Source organism: Mastigoproctus giganteus, chromosome 11, assembly GCF_048544385.1.
Source record: "Mastigoproctus giganteus isolate SK-2022 chromosome 11, ASM4854438v1, whole genome shotgun sequence".
NCBI classification, from domain to species: Eukaryota; Metazoa; Arthropoda; class Arachnida; order Uropygi; family Thelyphonidae; genus Mastigoproctus; species Mastigoproctus giganteus.
Window position 1 is genome coordinate 96,472,438 of NC_143585.1, and position 20,261 is coordinate 96,492,698.

At 35.7% G+C, this 20,261-nt stretch overlaps 1 protein-coding gene across 4 annotated transcripts in view; it reads right to left on the reverse strand.

Moving 5' to 3' along the window:
• Positions 1-20,261, reverse strand: part of LOC150078282 (armadillo-like helical domain-containing protein 3) — a 405,573-nt gene that overhangs the window by 80,693 nt on the left and 304,619 nt on the right. For 3 of the 4 annotated variants that reach the window (XR_016547653.1, XM_090385515.1, XM_090385516.1), the window contains exon 22: positions 16,113-16,239. The exons of the other annotated variant lie outside the window; for it this stretch is intronic. Coding sequence is in view for 2 of the 3 variants with exons in the window: in XM_090385515.1 (XP_090241641.1) it covers positions 16,113-16,239 (127 nt within the window). In the remaining variant the exon portion in view is untranslated. The remainder of the gene's footprint in view (positions 1-16,112; positions 16,240-20,261) is intronic. 4 annotated transcript variants of the gene reach the window in all.

Genomic DNA, 20,261 nt, shown 5'->3' on the forward strand with positions numbered 1-20,261 from the left:
TGAAGAGGCTGTTACGTATGTGGAGAAGTCATGTTAGCTTTGAGAAAAAAAAAAAAAAAAGGTAAAGTGCAGCCATTATCACCCCACTGCAGGATGGAAGCCTCCTCAACAATTCATGCTGAGAGAAATGTACCATAATCTGCCACGCTGGTCCAGTGCGGGTTGGCAGATCGACCGTATTCAGCAGTCAGGGGCTTGAACTCCAGTCTACTCAAAGAGTGTGGTTAGGAAAGCATCCCTTAACTCAAGACATAAAAAAAAGGCCTACTTCTTGTACTTTGGGTGTAAAGTAGGCTACCAGGACAAGAACTGGGCTCCACACATACACTGCACTACCTGTTCATCAAAACAATGCGTGGGTGAATCGAAGGAGTTGTTTTATGCCTTTCGCAGTGCCCATGATATGGAGGGAGCCAACAAATCAAATCACAGACTGTTACTTCTGTATAGTACCTCTTATTAGAAAAGGTATGACAATGAAGAAAAAGTGGACAGTGACATACCCAAATATACCATCTGCAATTAGTCCCGTACTTCAGGGTGAAGTATTACCTATTCCTGAACAGCCCAACCATTTTTCTGTACACTCCGATGAGACACTGATGAACTTCAACTTGATATACACGAAATACAGCAACGATCTGCATCAAAAGATCCACCATTTTGCCCAAACCTTTATCTTTCTGAACCACATGAGATCACAGAAAGTGAGCTTAATGACCTTATCAGGGATCTTGAACTGCCAAAGAATAAGGCAAAGCTTTTGGCCTTGAGGCTGCAATACTGGCATCATCTAGATCATTCAGTAAAAGTGATAACTTTTGTCTTCAAAATAAAGATTATGATAAATTCTATCGAACAGAAGGTGAATTCACTGTTTGTAAGGATGTTGATGGTCAAATGGCAGCAATGAACATGAGGCACATTCCCAAAGAATGGCGATTATTTATAGATGTTTCTAAAGTTAGCCTTAAGGCTGTATCATTACACAATGGAAATATGCTGCCTTCAATACCTCTTGCACATGCTGTACACAAAAAAGAAACATATGCAAACATGGAGAACATTCCCTTAGGTGTACAGTATCAGAAGCATGAGTAGCAGGTATGTGGTGATTTAAAGGTAATCACCATTTTATTAAGACTACAAAAGGTAACACTAAGTATTGCTGCTTTCTCTGCGAGTGGGAGAGTCGTACCAAGGATATGCACTACGAGAAGAGGAGTTGGCCTCAATGAAAATCATTAACACCAGGAATGAAGAACGTAGCATTTGAACCTGTGATACATCCAAATAAAGTTTTGCTTCCACCACTCCACATCAAACTGGGGCTCGTCAAAAATTGCATGAAGGCTCGGGAAGTGAACAGCCCTGCATTCACGTACTTGCAAGAGAAATTCCCAAGACTTAGTACAGAGAAGACTAAAGGCAGGTGTTTTCACTGGTCCACAAATAAGGCAACTTTTCAAAGACGAACAGTGTGAATGTGCCCTTAGTGATAGTGAGAAATCAGCGTGGAAAGCCTTTCGAAATGTTCCAACTGGTTTTCAAGGCAATGTTAAAGCCAGCTACTACAGGCAGGTTGTGGACGACCTCATTACTTCTTACGAAAAACTGGGGTAAAACATGTCATTGAAGATGCATTTCCTGCACTTGCACCTAGATTTCTTCATGCCAAATTCTGGTGCCATCAATGACGAACATGGCGAGCACTTCCATCAAGACATCGCAACAATTGAACAGAGTTACAAAAGCAAATGGAGTGCTGCCATATTAGCTGATTATTGTTGGATGGTGAAAAGGGATGTTCCTGAAGCTGAATACAAGCAAAAGGCGAAAAGGTCCTGTGTTTGATACACATGTATGTTTGTAGCTACATCTTACTGCTATTATAAATTAAAAAAATACCTTGTATAAATATGGAAAACTACTTTTTTCAAAAAAAAAGAGCCAATCTGCCATTTTAAGCACTATTTCCATGTTTAGCACCCCAAAATCTATAAAGTAAACTTACTTCCATGCCCATAACACAAGATATAACCCAATTTTTGTTGTTCAGTGTAATCATTACAGATGCCTAATAGGAGTATGTGCGAAGTGCACATGTTCCTGGGTGCAAGCGCACACGCACACACACAGCAGCTATAACAATGCAGTTTCATCATGTATCTTTATATCTTATGTAAAGTTTTAGGCAGATTATTAATGATAGCATATATAACTGTCATTAAACTGATATTATAATCCTTTTCGGCTCAATATATCCATTTTGTTAATGTAAGGCGATTATTTTGTATAAAGCATGAGACTACATGTAAGATTCACTAGTGAATGGGTTAGTGCCATTGTGCCATGTTTTGTTTGTAGAGAAATGCTGAAGTAGTTAACTGGCATCATTTTAATTGTATCTCATATTGTGAATACCTTCATAACAAGTTGCCATATTGCACTACCTTAATTAAGTAATGCTTCAATGGAGAAGACTAATGTTACTTATTCTCAGCATATACCACCACCCAGATGGCACCATTTGAAGGCTTGTTGGCCTCTCCTCGGTGGGCGGGTAAGTACCATGGGGCATTGCAATTGTGACAATCCAGTTATGAAGTTTAACTCCACAATATGAGAGATGCCTGACAGTGTGTAATAGTATAAACTAAGGTGATTATTTTGCATAAAGCATGAGACTACATGTAAGATTCACTAACTAGTGAACGGGTTAGTGCCATTGCACCATGTTTTGTTCGTAGTGGCAAACTACTTCAGCAGTTCACTATGAACAAAACACGGTGCAATGGCACTAACCCATTCACTAGTGAACCTTACGTGTAGTCTCATGCTTTACGCAAAATAATCATCTTAGTTTATACTATTACACACCATCAGGCATCTCTCATACTGCGGAGTTAAACTTCATAACTGGATTGTCACGATTGCGCCAGGATACCTGCCCACCCACTGAAAAGAGGCCAACAAGCCTCAAAACAGTGCCACCTGGGTTCTATTAGGAATAAGTAACATTAGTCTTCTCCATTGGTGAAGCATTACTTATTTCTTCACCATGATAAGCAATAAGTAATTATTGCTTATCATGGCAACTCATTGTGAAGGTATTCACAATATGAGATAGAATTAAAATGATGCTAATTAACTACTTCAGCAGTTCACTACAAACAAAACACGGTGCAATGGCACTAACCCATTTTGTAAATATATTTAGATGCAAAAAGTAAGCCTTTTTATTAGTACTAATTAGCAATGCAGTAAAAGTCTATTATTCTGGGTATGACCTATAATAGGAAGTCTACTTTTAAAAGAATAGCATTAGTTAATGCTATTCGTGTTTAATCAGATAGATAGTTAGTTAATGTTAGTTTAATAACATTAAATGTAAGGAAATTCTACAGTAATGAGTGAAGTAGATGTAGCCAAGTGAAATATTTTTCTATAATGACCTACTTTAAACTGCACTGATAATGTTTTTTTTTTTTCATATGAGTTTCTGCAAATATACAATTATATACAGTTTATATCTGTTATTTATTACAGATATAAATAACAGTTGTGAAATAAATATTCAAATAACTATTTGTTTTCATGTTTGTCACTGCTGCTTGCTTGGGTAAATTAGCTTCAGGGACAAGAATAAAATATCTCCTCTTTAAAGGTCAAATGAACTCAGCCTATATTTATTTATCTGAAAAATTATATATCAACTAAAAAAAAAAGGCAGAGCAAAATGTTTCTAACACAATTTAAACAGAATAAAAACTACATCATTGCTGCCAAAAAAAAAAAAAAACAATGAGATAAGATAATCTAACCATATTGAAAAGATCAGTTCTAAATTACAGTGTTGCACCAGATTATGAACACTAATTAATTTTCAAAAATAAAACCCATTCTCATATAGTGAAAAAACAAGAGAACTGACCAAGGAATTAAGCTAATTCTATTTTTTTTTTTTTTTTTTTATTATTGTTTAATATACTAAACTGTAGTTAATGCACAGTTTGCATTCATATAATCATATAGGTTAGTTTATATTTTTGCATTTAATTGAGTATTTATAAAGCTACAGTTTAATAAGGCCTTTGTAATTGACATGTTGGCAGGAACTTCATAACATCCATTTGTTAGCTTTAGTTTAACTTCACTAGTAGCTAAAGTTTTATTAACAGTTTAATTTGTGTAATAGTTTGTTAATTTAAATCTGTAATATAGTGTGAATTTAAGTGTTCTAAGGTACAGTCAGAGATCTTTATAGCAACCCTCTTCCCAACAAGTTATAATGTCCTATGTGGTTGGTCCCAACCAATTTCTCATGTAACCTTATGCTATTTCGCATTCAATATAATGACACTGAAAATAAAAGGATTTCTCTATAATGACCATAAATTTCTACCTCTTAATCTGAATTTTTACTTTTTTTATTACAATATTTGCATTTAAAAATGACAGAATGCTTCAAATATAATTGAAGTAATTGATGAGCTTGCAGCCTGACTATGAGGAATCATTTGTTAAGATTTCCCTATGCTCTTTTCTCACAGTGCAGTAATCAAATGAACATTAGCTAGAATGTTAATTTCATTAGTTAGAATGTATGTTTATCAGTATGGCTCCAAGAAAACGGACAGCTTTGCCACTTGCAGATAAACTTAGGATTTTGCAAGCTGTAGATAATGGGGTGCATTCTAAGACTGACATTGCAAAGAGTTCAGCATTCCTAAGAGTACCTCTATTCACTATTCTGAAAGATCAGAAAAAGATTGAAAGATTAGAGAAATCTGCTGCAACTGGTAGGATTCAAGCATGAAAGGCAGAGTATATGGAACTTGAAAAGGTACTGATGGAATGGCTAATAACGGTGCATGCAAAAACATTCCCATCAATGGTAATCTTTTAAAAGCTAAGACTGAATCATTTGCACATCAAATGGATATTGAAGAATTTAAAAGTTTATATGGATGGTTCCAGAAATTTAAGACTTGTTGTAGCCTGTTTTCAAATATTGTGTGGCAGAAGTGCAGCAGTGGACATTGATGCTACAAAGGAATGGAAGGAAAATAGTTTAAAAAATGTTTTTCTGACATGACCACAGTGACTTCTTTGATTCTGATGAAACTGGACTCTTTTTTTAAATTGCTACCAGATAAAACACTTACATTTAAAGGTGAGAAAAAAATGGCCAAACAATTAATTACAGTTCTCATAGCAGCAAACATGTCTGGCACAGAGAAGCTTCTTCTTTTAATCACTAGGAAAGCCCAAAAGCCTCAATGCTTTAAAGGTTTGAAGACAATACTGACTATCCCCCCTCCCCCCCATACTTCTCCTTCAACCCATGCACGATACTAAGTACTATAGGTTTTGATACCTTTCGTGTTTGGGGTTTTCATAAAAAAAAAAAAAACATATCAAGCAAACCAAAAGGCATAGATGACATCACAAATCTACGAAGAATGGATCACACTTGGATCGCAGGATGAGTGAGAAGAATAGAAAATTTTTACTGTTTTGGATAAATGCACACTGCATTGTCAAATAAATGATCTACATGCAATCACTGTCCTGTACCTACCACCAAAAATAACATCAGTTCTTCAACCACTTGATCAAGCTGTAATCCAGTGTTTTAAGATAAACTACTGAAGAATGCTTTTAAACAAAATTGTTCTGTCTTGAAAGCAAAATTCCACGCAAAATCGACATCCTGTAGGCAATGTATTTATGTATTTCAGTATGGGATGAAGCTGATGAAATAAGTAATCGCCAACTGCTTCAAACATGATGGATTTACCACTTTTAATGGTGCAATGTGTGAAGTTTTGAATGGTTCTTCCTCCCTTAATTGCAAAAAAAAAATAACAGTCACAATAATAGGGAAGAAATATTTCAGCATGCGTGTCATTAAACGTATAGGAAAACTTAAAATTCAAAGATTATGCAGAAGTGGATGCAGACATTGAATGTTTCAGAATATGTATAAATGAAGAGCAACTCACTGCAGATGTAATGGAATCTTCTGAAATTTGTAGTGATGAAGATGAGGAACCTACTGAACAAGAAGTTTCAATGAAAGATGCTCATCAAGGATTAGAACTTTTATGTTGATTTTTTGAAGCATAGCCCAACTGTGAAAGTGAAATAACTGCTATCGTGCACCTTCATAATTCTGTATTAAAACATGCTATACCACTGAAACAGCATGTTTTGACAGATTATTTTAAAGTATGAAACAATTCTCTTATTAGCTCTTGATATGTATGTAGCATATGTAGTGAAATTCACAATTTAATTGTAACCTTACTAAACTCTACAATCAATGCAAAATTTACATTCATAATTTTCTTGTTAGTAAATAACAGAGCTATGATACTCAATATTTTCTACGTTGATATCAATATTTGTAAAATAATAAGAGAAATTTACCTCAATATGATATGTAAAACACTTCTGTATGATACTCTCCAGAAATTAAAACAAATAAAAGATTAACACAAAATGATTACAGTAAAAACTCAATTGAAAACAATTCAAAAATTAATTAAAAATTTAAATTTTTTTTAAAAATTAAATAAAATTAATTAATTTCAGCAATTAATAGTCTCGGACACCAAGTATTTTGGCCTCATTAAATAAAAATATATGGTGTTCGTTAACAGCATGGAAGGTTAATTCTGATGCTGCTGAATGAGAAGCATGCGTTGAGGTCGCATGCTGTTTTACTCAAATATTCAGCAGAAATCGCATAGATCCTTGGTAAGACGAGTCACAATCACTGCAAGTAATGTACACCAAGTCCTTTATCTGTGTCACTAAAGAGAAAAGGACTGAGCAATTGTTCAGTATAGCTTATAATTTCCATACTGGTGTGGCTACAATCTTAAATTCAGTATCTTTAAAGAATCTATTAAGCTACATGTGTCACTGTTCAATGTATGGGACAGAAATAAAGTTATTTTTTGATATTACTATTGTCGGTTAGTGTAGTTTTTTTGAATCCTATCCTTAGCTTGTACCCTAATTCGGTTTATTGTAACAAGAAGGTAACCCCTGTTTACAAATCTGCTGGTTAATATCTGTATTTCTGAGTCTAAAATAAATTCCGTCATTGAATATTTATACACACTGAGAAATTGATTAAAGACAATAGATCTTTTGTAGGTGAATGGGTTATAGCTGTTATAATGTAGAAGCATACCAGTGTTTGTTGGTTTATGATAGATGTTAAATTGGATTTTATTTGTGTCCAAGTAAGCGTGAAATTTAGAAAATTGATTGACTTAATAACTGTATTTTCCCTTTCCAATGTAAAATTGAGTCTAGGATGAATACTATTAAACGAATGTAAAATGTCTTGAATGGTGCCACTATCAATAATAACCAGAACATCATCTAAATACCTCCCATAGTATATGATACAGGATAGATAAGGCGTCAAGTATATACTCTCAATCGTTGAGAGATAGACCTCCGACATTAAGCTGCTTAGACTCAATCCCATTGACACACTAAAAATTTACTTGTATACTTTATCTCGAAAGGTAATATAGTTGGCCTCAACTAAAAGTTTAATTAAGTGAAAAATTTCCTTAATAGTAAGCTTTGTATAATTAATCGGCATAGAGTCATTATTTAACATATCCCAAAGAATATCTAATGTGTATTCAACGTTTACATTCATATATAATGAAGTAACATCCAGTGAGAATACTATCCTTAGTGAGAATACTATCCGTGCTTCCGGATGTCAGATCCCACGGTTTTACGGCCTACCGAAAGTGCACAAAGAAGACACACCACTGAGACCAATTGTATCCTGCTGTGGATCACCGACTTACGAGCTGTCTAAATTTGTCTCGAGACTTCTTTCTCCTCTAGTTGGCAAGACCACCCACACCGTCTCCAACAGTGTTGAATTCATAAAGAGGATTCGCACTGTATCCATCTCGCAGGATCAAGTTATGGCATCGTTCGACGTCATATCGCTCTTTACCTCCATCCCTGTGGAACTTGCCATTTCTTGTGCAAAACAACTCTTGGACAATGATAGAACCCTCAACGAAAGAACTGGTCTCACACCCGATGACATTTCCGCCGCCCTCAGACTGTGCTTAACAGGGGGTGCGATCATATTTAATGACTCAGTCTACCAGCAGATACATGGCACGGCCATGGGTTCCCCTGTCAGCTCAGTCACAGCAAACATCGTGATGGAGGAGTTAGAGGGACGTGCGTTTGCACACGCACCAGATCACATCGCCTTTTGGTGTCGCTATGTTGACGATGTGTTCGTGGTCATCCCTAGAGACTCAGGTCAGCGACTTCTATCATACCTCAACTCACTATCGCCCTTCATAAAATTCACGATTGAGCTGGAGTCGAACAACTCTTTACCATACCTAGATACACTTGTCCGACGTGAAGGCACATACCTGAGGACTACAGTTTATCGTAAGCCCATGTGTGCTGGCCAGTTTACCAACTTCCGGTCAGCACACGCGCGAGGCCACCTCCTCTCCACTGCCCGAACCTTGCTTACTCGCGCCTGGACACACTCCAGCTCCGCTGATGAAAGACGCAAAGAGGTCACTAGGGTCAAAGTAGACCTTACGAGGTGTGGCTACCCCATTGACGTCCTCGACAGGTGTGATCTACAGACACGTGACATCGTGACGACCAGCTACAACACCAACAGTGACGAGCCATCCACGAGGGCATTCATCCCATACTACCCCAACCTGTCACAACAGATCGGTAGAATCCTGAGAACGCACGGAATAAAGTGCATCCAACTCCCAGGCAAGAAACTGCGTTCTTTCATTTCCAACGTGAAAACACCTGTCCCCACCCTTCTGCAGAGCGGTTTGGTCTACCGCATCTCTTGCCGTGACTGCACTAGCTGCTACTTTGGAGAGACTGGACGTCGACTCGAGAAACGTCTCTCGGAGCACAAAAGAGCGATCCGTTTAGCGGATATAGAACACTCAGCTATCGCCGAACATGTCTGGACAACCCACCACGACATCGACCCACACCGCGATGTCGTGGTGGTAGACAGATCCCACCATTACCTAAAGCGTACCTGGTTGGAATCGTTAAATATAAAATCTTCGGATAAATCCTTGAACAGGAACAGTGGTTGCCAAGTCAACCCGATCACAGAGTCAGTAGTTCTATCATTGGACAAACGCTGGCCACGTCATCATGCGTCACAGCCACAGACGTCAACAAACAATTAAACCTCGCGTCTCACGCACCTGGCAGTGCACATCTTCATTCCAACTGCCATTCATGTATTTTTAATTCTGATGAAGGCTATCATATAGCCGAAAGCTCATATATTTCTTTTTTATTTGTACGCTCTGTGTGTAACTATAATAAATTCCTCAAAATTGGTAAATAGTCCCGGATCTACTTCCAGATAAGTGGAGGTACCTGATATAATCGAATCTAACTTATTTATATAATCAGTTTTGTCAAGTATTACAACTGTATCTCCTTTATCTGATCCTTGAATAAATATGTCTTTATTTTCCCGAAATTCACGTAAAGCTGAACTTTCATGTCTATTCAGTTTAGGAAGTCGCGTATCTTTGTAAACCCCTGGCACCACCATGCCGTGACGGGAACTAATTGTATGTCTATCATTGCAATTAAAGATTTTATTATTATTATTATTATTATCTTTAAGGTTATTCGCCACTTGGTTAACTTGTTGAATAAATAAATCTTTTTGTGGAACATTATGAAGACCAAATTCAATATCTATTATGAACTGGGTTTTTTGGTAGCTTGCAAGGTGTAAATTACAATTTAATCCTTTGGATAAAAGTGAAATTTGGTCCTGCTATAAGGTTATAAATCTTTCCTGCTATGCAAGGAAAGATTTATAACCTGTTGATATGTCGGTACATTGCACATTGGTCAAGGGGATGTTCGAGCACTAGCTGAAGCATTCTGATTGTGTGTTAGCACATTGTACACATGTGGGGAAGGGTCACCAACAAACTTGTATGCACTTGGTCAAAAGCTTGCAAGCATGTGTTTGAACTCATGAATCTGTCTTGATATCCACGATAATGTATTCAATTTGTTAATGTGCTTGTTTTTTTGTTTCTGTGGCCAGTACTTCACATTGCAAATCTATGGAGGTCTTCAATACAGACCTATCATTTGGATGTAGATAATTTTTTAATTTGTCACAGAGTTTCCTAACCTGGGAAAGGTATTTTTGTTTATTGGAATACCGAGATTTTAAGGCAAGTTTAACTAATTACATGAGCGTATAAACTTGATATGGGAGGTTATTTAGACAACGTTCTGGTTATTACTGATAGTGGCACTATTCAAGACATTTTACATTCCAGATACCAAAAAAATCCCCTTGCATGGCAAAATACTCTCTCTCTCTCTCTCTCTCTCTCTCTCTCTCTCTCTCTCTCTCTCTCCCTCTCCCTCCCTCTCTCCCCCCCCCCTTAATGCTGGTACATAATATTTGAAATGGGATTTTAGCACTATTGTTTTTTTTTTTTTTTTTTTTTTGTACTTTACTGCAAGATGAATCATTCAATTCATACACAGGCGTATCTTTTATTGATGCATTTATCACTGATATAGAATGGTGACTTATTTTTCTTATTCATTTTCATAACAGAATTGACAGCTCTATGTTTATTATCTGTTGTTCAAAAAATTCTCTGGGCTCCACCAACAACAATTAATAAATGTTCTTTTTTGTACAACATTTATATGCGAGATACTACATAAGTTGCTGTTAATATACAGCAGAGAGATGACAGATGGAGTTAAGAAATGAATACATAATAGATTTTCTCAATTTAGCTATAAAAACAATCAACTGCAATTTTTTTTTTTCCTCGGCTGTTATTATGGTGAATTTTTACTGTACTTCTCTGTGCTTAAGTTCCATTATAAATAGTTTCCTTTTAATTAATCAACCATACCCAGTTCTTCTCAGTAAGAAAGAACACACACATTGTTTCAATTGAGAGGCAATGGGATAGAGTCTATTTAACTTATATTTATACTATTTGCAGTCTGGACCTATATTTGTCATATTTTGGCTGAAATTTTTGAATTTGACATTAAAATTAGATCAAGTATTACTACTTAGATTTTATAATTTCTAAATTAAAATTTTGTTTTCTCAGTAGAAGAGTTGTGCCCTGTCCTCCGTTTAGTCTAAAAACATTATGGATATATTTCTGAAATGAATACAAACTGATTTTATTTGAAGAAAAAAAAAAAAAAAAAAAAAAAAAGAACAAAATGTAAGCACATGGAGACATGATCCATAACAGCCCTTGTACAACTAAATGTGTTTGTATACTAAACAGTAAATGTCACATGCAACTGTTTTTGTTTTTCTTCAAATAAAATCATTTTGTGTATCATTTCAGAAGTACACTGATGATATTTTTATAGAAAACTGATGACAGGGAAAAACTTTCCCATTGAGAAAAAAAGCAGGTGATTAGGCAAAATTTAAATTCAGAAATTGTAAAATCTAAATGGTAATACTTATTCTAATTTTAATATCAAATCCAAAAATTTCAGAAAAATGTGCCAAAAAAATTGTGCCTAAAAATAAGCAAGGTAGCCTTTTAATTGATGAAACATCCTGTGTGCAGGCATAATTTGATTGTCACCATGTTGACACTGAACCTATACAAGTTTTGATATGTGCACTCTTATTATGACATTAATATATTGTGTTTCATGATGCTGAAATTAGAGAAAATACAGCAAACCTCTCAATGCCAGCAATCCAAAACCTGGCACATTTTAAAACCACTGCAGAGGTAAAATTCTGTTACATATATGATCATGCATAAAAGGAACAAGCAGAATGCTTTATCCAGGCCAGAAGAGAGGAACAGGAACAGACCTGCTGTATATGTGAGGATAGCCTGCTAAAAGTTATCAGCCCACTTGAACCAGAAGTTTGCAATTCAAGAGTTCTTTTCCTTGAGGAATTCACTATCTGTTTTCAAAACTTCTTTTGAATAATGAAATGGATTTAGACACGAGTTGGTGTTACTTGCAAGTGATTGCTTGTACTTTTCAATTTGATAACTTTGAAAAGTGCTAACATTGCTTTTCACTCCACATCTAACCTATTCTCTAAATAACTTGTCAGAGGTTGCCATTCTATTTTTATAGTTATATATTTACCAAAAGACAGCCAACATGTACACACACATATTTCAAAATATTCTTTACTAGATGGCATGCATCAATTGAAACTGTTTTGAGCTACCTTTCTTTTTAGCACATCTTTCTGGATAGTAGTAGATGTCCACCAAATATTCATCCACTTTCAGCACACAAATTAATTATATGATAAAGACAATCCATTACCATCAAGTAATGGGCAATCCTTTCTTCTAATGAACTTTGCATCAGTTGTTTCATTTTTCAAAGTAATCACTAGTGCCTCTTCCTATACCCTGTCCAATTTCACTAATGATGCCTGCTGTCTTTGTTCCTCTTTTTTTTTTTTTTTTTTTTTACGATTTCACTATTAGAAAACCAATTTCTGAACAATAATGCACCTTCATGATTAGCACAGTGCAGAGGAAGATTATCATTTTATGACAAACAATACAAATAAATATTCAGCACATATAACACTATCATCACTTTGAAATGCTGCATTTATTTTCACATTTCTTTCTGTGCATTACACATTATTCTCATGCTTATTTTTTTGCAAATGTCTGATTTGTAGTGCCTTTTTTGTGCCACTCGAAACTGAAAAATCACATTTATACATAAATCACATTTTAGAAGACAAAATATGCAAGGCATAATTTCTTATGGGTTTAGTTAATTAACTATATAATATCGGTGTAGATACATTGTTTTAATTGTATTTCTTATTGTGGGTGCTCGTAATGTGAGATACAATTAAAATGATGCCTTTATCCTACATACATAGTTAAAATTTATTGGTAAACTATGGTGTATCTACATTGATATTATATAGATAAATCACATTTGCACATAAAACAAACATATTCCTTTTTCAGATCTTATAATTAGCTTGGCACCAGACATGCACAAAAAAAAAAAAAAAAAAAAAAAAAAAAAGCTACATCCAATACAGACATATAGTCTGTTTCATATGTTCCACATATTTTATGCAACAAAGACTAGTAACATCTAATGGCCAGTTCATTAACTAGAAACAAAAACAAATTGCAAAATTTAAAGTGCAAATCTGTCATTCAATTTTAAATTTAGCAGTGAATCCATACTTTTACTGTTGCTGTGTTTTTTTTTTGTAAAGACAAAGAATTTTGTTATGATGGTAAGAGGACAACAAAGAAACCGAGACTCTAAAACACAGCTGGAAAATCTTTGGATTTGGCAACCGAGTAGTAGTTAACATTTCATTTTGTACATTCATTCCACATATTTTATGAAACACAGATTAGCAACACCTGGCAGCTAATTCATTAACTATAGATAAACAATGAAATCTCATGCACTAATTTTCAAATTTTAAAACAATCAGAGAACAACTACATTAGGACAATGAGCCCAAAAGTTCTCTCTCTCTTGTAAATCAAGAGAACTCATAGCTATGAAAATATCTTTAGAAACATAATATTGTAATTTTTTAGTCCTTACATGAGATTCACCTTAGGTGGTAAGGCCATAAAATAATTAAGGGATATGATATACAGCTCGGAGTGCTGGGCTGTCAGAAGAAAAGAAGAACAAGCTTCAATGTCAGCAGAAATGAGAATGCTAAGGTGGAGTCTGGGTATAACCCTGAGAGACAGAAGCCAGAATGAAGATGTGAGACAGGATATGAAAACTGCACCCATTGGCCTGAAGATTAGAGAGAATAGACTTAGATGATGGTGATGGCATGTCCAGCAATGTAAATATACCCACATTGCCAGGCAGGTGCTAAGCTGCAAAGTTCCAGGCCAGAACAGGAGAGCCAGGCCTAAGATGACAATCGAGAGCAGATTGTGTGGCAAGATATACAGGAATTAGGACTCTCACCAGAAGACTGTGCCAACCGTACTAAGTGGAAGCATTCCATCCATGTCACTGACCCTAACCAAGACAAGCAGCACAGATAAAGTAAAGCAAAATACATGAAATTCAAATTCAAATTGAAATTCAAAATACATGAAGCTGATTCCAACTTCCTTTTGAATAATAATTAATGTAACTATGCAGCCATCTGGAAAGGGAAAAAAAATTGCACTTTTTTCATTTTCCTCTACCATTAGTAAAGTTTTCTGCTGCTACCAGGAGGTACTGACAACAAACAAAAATGATGGATATATCAGATTCAAGTTACATACTGCCTTCTGTCCCTCACCCTATACGTAACACAGACTTAAAGATTTTTATTTTGAAAAAAAATCTCAAAAATGATTCTGATGACGAGGTGAAAAATATACTGGCTCAATGGCATTACTTCCATTTTGACACAAATGTAGCCATGGCAACTGGATAAAAAAAAATAAGCATACAGATATTTCTACACAAATTTTAGTTAACTATTACTGTGCTGCTACTTCAATCAAAAAAAAAAAAAAATTTAGATTCATTAACTTTAGGAAGGTGACCTGTAAAGTATGACTTCAACACTTCTCAAAACAATTAAGGGATATCACAAAAAAAAAAAAAAAAAAAACTGACATTACTGCTCTTTAATAAAAACAAAGGACTTTAATAATGAAAGAGGAAAAAAATAAACTATATAATTAGTAGAAATACATCTGGATGTCATGACAGCAAATCCCCAGCATAGTGTGTGATCCTCCACTGTTAAATAAATTGTCACCCCAGCAGTAATGGATCAGACAGGATGTGTGTGTGTGGGGGGGGGTAACCATTTCCTGTTGTAGACATTCTCCAGCTGCTGGATACATAAAAAATACCAGATGAATTGTAATGCATCTACCTACAGTGTTCCACTTGGGCTGAATCTAGTTAAAGTCAGAAGAGAAGAGCAAGCTGACCAATTTTTGCTTTGATATGCTAGCAACAGCTAGCTGTGTTTATGAGGTAAGGCATCATCTATGAAAATGGACCATTCTCCAGTAACATATGTCTCGGGGGTCTAACCACTACATTTCTGACTTGTTGGTGATCTGCTTCTGATAGTGTAAAGATTCACATAGCTACAGATGATGACTTTCTACACCTGCTCCTCCATAAAACTCATTCTTTTCCTGTACAAGGGAGGGTTTTATAAGGAGAGCAACTCTCTCCTTGATGATATGATTTGGTAATCCTTGGGGGGGGGGTCTACCTACAGTGATGTATGGTAATGGAAGGAAAATAACATCCTCTTTAGCAAACATGCAGCCAATAGAACTATTCCTAATAGTCTTATTGGCTGCCTTCACTGCTGCAGGGCTAATTTGCATTCATATTTTTCATATAAGAATAATATACATTATTATGCTTCTTTGAAAATAATTGCACATTTTATTGATATTTGCTTTAACTGGTATCCTCCACTGCCCAATTATTTTTCACAGTGTAGTGAGATAAAGTCTTGTGAACCATAAAATTTTATGAGAGGGCTGCAAACAGACCACTAGCCAATGGCATAGTAAACTGTCCAGGAATCCCTATCATTAATTTTATCAATTCATTTTAAGCATTTCAGGAGGTCTTGCAACTACTAAAGTGTGGTGTACAGGGCTGCTACATATATGCTACTACTAATCAGTATTTTGGCCATTCTGTCTGATGGATACTAGTTTACAAGCCTGTGACTGCTGAATACGGTTTCTTGTATTCTGTCTATCTTGTGAACTCCTCTGACCGTTTGGTCGTCCCGGAGTATAAACAGATAATTTATTTATTTTTACAAAGGTTTCAATTATCATATTTCTTACTCTAATTTCCTAACCATTTCATAAGTAAAATGGTAAAATTCTAAGTGATAAGCAGATCACACAAAGTTTAAGAACAAGCCAGAAAATTATCTTCAAATTATGTTTTTAGATAAATACAGCTGTCTGAAAAGTTCAAGCAGCAAAATTAGATTAGTTTTCATTAAATAAAAATACAAATAATAAACAATTTCTCCTGAAATTTACCCATAGAATACATGTTATCGAACACTTGATGCATCCTTATAACTTCATAATAGAGCTCATCATAACTGGCAGGGGAGGGTAGAAATGTATCACCATAGGTGATAAACAAATTGAAAATATTTACCACCTGTAAAATTATATATTCTTTATTAGCATTCTTAAAATATAGTAAGCATACAATTTTAGCATTCTTAAAATATAGTAAGCATACATAATAAAATATATTAATATTTTATTATTTTATTAAAAAATAATATTATAATAAAATTTAATATATTAATATTTAAAAAATAATAAAATTTATTATAATAAAATAAAATAAAATAATATTTTATTATTTTAATATTTAATTAATATTTTATTATTATATACACCAAAATACTATAATTTTAATCATAAAATAATCTAGCATCTTCACATATCAAAATATGACCAATGTGATATATACACTCCAGTGATCACTGAATTATGACCACCTCATCCATAATGGACTATGCCACAGAGCTCACAGTATAAAAATGCCAAACAGCTTCGTAAATGAGGACAGTAGTAATTTCAATCTGGCTGTGCAGATCAAAGTGATAAAGTAACAGTTACGGGACATAGTAAAGATATCACACAGTTTCAAAAGAGCATGATTGTGGGAGCTCGTGCATCAGGTGCTTCCGTATCAGAAACAGCAGATCTTGTTGGTTGCACATGGCCGACTTAGTTTAATGAAAACTAAGCTAATTTTGCTTAGTTTTCATTAAATAAAAATACAAATAATAAATAATTTCTCCTGAAATTTACCCACAGAATACATGTTATCAAACATGTTTACAATAAATGGTGTCACACAGGTCAAACTAGCTCCCATTAACAGAACTATAAAGGATTACAAGGTGGATGTTCGTGATGAGCAAAGGGTATAACACATTGTACAGGCTGAACAGCAGGTTGCTGTGCAACAGTTGACATCATAATATAATATAACGAATGCAAGAACAATATTCTAAATGATGATGCACCATACGACATGGGTTTCTAAAACAGCTCCCATAAAGGGCACTCTCTACTCAACACTGATCATCATTGACAGAAAATGCTATGGTGTTAACAACATGCTGGTTGGACACTGGAGGACTGGAAACAAGTGTGCTGGTTGGATGAGTCCAAATACCTGGGCCAATGGACCTTCATATATGGAACAAGCAACAAGTCCATGGATCCATCATGCATGGTCCCCAATATCCAGGCAGGTGGTGGTTGTTGTTTAATATAGGGCATGTTTTGTTGGCAAGAACTAGGGCCCCTGGTGTGTATGTACTGACATTTCACTGGCGAGGTCTACTGGCAGCTCTTAGGAGACCACGTGCACCCAAACATGTTCCATTTTTTCCAGGACAGAAACAGGATCTTACAAGATAACACAGCATGACATCGGGCCCGCACTGTGCACTAGTGGTTCAAGGAACAGAATATATATATCGCCCATCTTGATTGACCTCCAAATCCGGCTGTCCTCAATCCAACTGAATGCCTGTGGGATATTTTGGAATGGAAGTGAGGCACATGGGCATCAACCATCATCTATTCTGGTACTGTGGAAAGTCTTACAGGTAGCAAGGATGCAGATCCCTACAGATGTCTTCAGACATCTAGTGGAGTCGATGCCTAAGCGAATAGCGGCTGTTATCTGTGCAAAAGATAGCCCAACATGGTATCAGGTAGGTGGTCATAATTCAGCAATCATGTGTATTTATCACTTGATAAGTAATCTTTTATAACCTTATCTTTATTTTCACAAATAATACTTTCAGAAGAGTGAGTCTGTCAATTCTTCTGAGTACAAACTGAATTCTCGACTGATAAAAACCATGTCTGCTCTCTTAAAATATTTTAAAAATGATAAAAAAAAACTATGTTAATTGTTTAACATAATTTTTTATACAATCTAGGACTCTTAGAAATTTATTATGTAACATTTTTGCCAAAATATTAATAAATAAAATGAAAGACAAAAACTATGAAATTCAGTATAAGTCGCATTAGTATTACAATGGCTAAATGACACAAGGAAATGGACTTTTTCAGCATCTGGTAAAAAAAAATAAAAAATTCTAGCATTCATACAGAGCCTCACAGATAAGCAAAAGAAAGTGTCATCATGCAAAGACTTCATCCAGATTTTTCGAGACAACCCTAATTTCCTCACCTGTATTTTAACTGGAGATGGGTGTTTAGTATTTCAGTGCAGTGGATTTCAAAATCATCACCATGGCCCAAAACGTTCACAGAAGTCCAGGGTCAAAATGATTCTAATCATGTTTTTCAACAGACAGGGTATGATTCACAAGGAATTTGTACCTGAAGGGGAGTAAGCCAATACAATGTTTTATGTGCAACTGTTTCAAAGCCTACTGAAGAACATTTTCCAGGTGAAGCTGAAATTTCCAAAGAAAGGTAGCTGGTTCTGGTTGCACGACAATGCTCCCACCCATTCCGCATGTGCTGTGAAGACATATCTGAAGATACATGGCATAGCACAGATCAACTGTCCACCCTACTCACCCGATCTGACACCAGCGAATTTTTCCACTTTTCCAAGATGAAATTGCCTTCAAAGGAAAGCGATTTAAGGATGTTAGTATTAGTAGTAATAGTGGCAAAACATGAAAGAAAGCCATTTCACCTAACTACCCCCTCCAATAGTTTAACTAGTTTTCCCTTAAATTTATTCACACCCTGAATATTAAATACCCTGCCACAACAACATATGGTAACTTGTTCCAGCAATTTACGACCCATTGGCTGAAGGCAAATTTGCACACATTTATTCTGCAACAATCCTTTGTAAATTTGAATTTATGCCCATCATGTTCATAGTCTAAATAAGAGGAAGAAGAATCCCATTAGCATTGAGTTTGTTCAAGCCATTCAACACCTTAAACACCTCAACAATATAACTTAACAGGTGTCTAGTCTCCAAACGCTGCAATTCGCAGAACTCAAGCCTTTTTTGGAAAGGGTACTCCTTTGTTCCCCCTTCACCAATCTAGCTACCTATCTCTGTACCCATTCCAGCAATTCTACACCCTTCCTAAAATGAGGCCTCCAGACTTCTATGTGGTGCTCAAGACGTGGCCTGACCACTACCTTATACAATGGTATAATCACTTATCCCTGCTAGCACAATTCCTGCATAACACTGACAAAACCCAATGAGCTATCTTGGAAGCCTGTCAGCACTGCTCAGAGAACTTCATATGAGACTGCAGAATTACACCTGAGTCCTTTTCATTTTCCACCAACCTGAGTGTAGTACCACAGCTAGTATGTTAATCTGGGATTATTGCTACCTATATGAAATACCTTGTCACATTTGTCAATGTTAAACTTCAACTGTCATTTTTCAGCCCATAAACCTAATGTTCCTAGATCTTGTTGCACTAACCCACCATGATTACTGTCATTAAATACCCTGCCACACTTTGTATCATCTGCAAACTTAGACATTAAGCATGATATACACTCATCAATATCATTAATAAATACAAAAAACAACAATTTCCACCCAGCACAAAACCCTGTGAGACTTCACTAATTAGCATTAACAAAGGCATATGATGCAAGAAAGCAAGCTTATATAGCATCAGCCAAAAAAAAAAACCCCTATTTCACCCGTCCACTCGCTCCAAATGTTTGTCAAGTTCTGCCTTGAATCTATTTAAGCTATCAACTTCTACAATGATAGATGGAAGTTTGTTCCAGCAATCAACCACCCGCTAGCTAAAGGCAAACTTCCGCACATCTATCCTACAACCGTCTTTCCTCAATTTGAATTTATACCCTCTTAGGTGATTATTCTGAGCAAGGAGAAGAATCCCATCCGCATTGAGCATGCTTAAACCATTCAAGGCTTTATGCACCTCAACCATATCACCTTGCAGGTGCCAAGTCTCCACACACTATAATTTGCAAAACTTAAGCCTTTATTCGTAAGAGCAACCCTTTGTTCCATTCACTAATCTCGTTGTCCTTCTCTGTACTCATTAAAATGAGGTCTCCAGACCTGTATATAGTACTCAAGGTGTGGCCTGACCATTGCCTTATACAAGAGGATAATCACCTCCTTATCCCTGCTAGAAAAATTCCTGTATATCATTG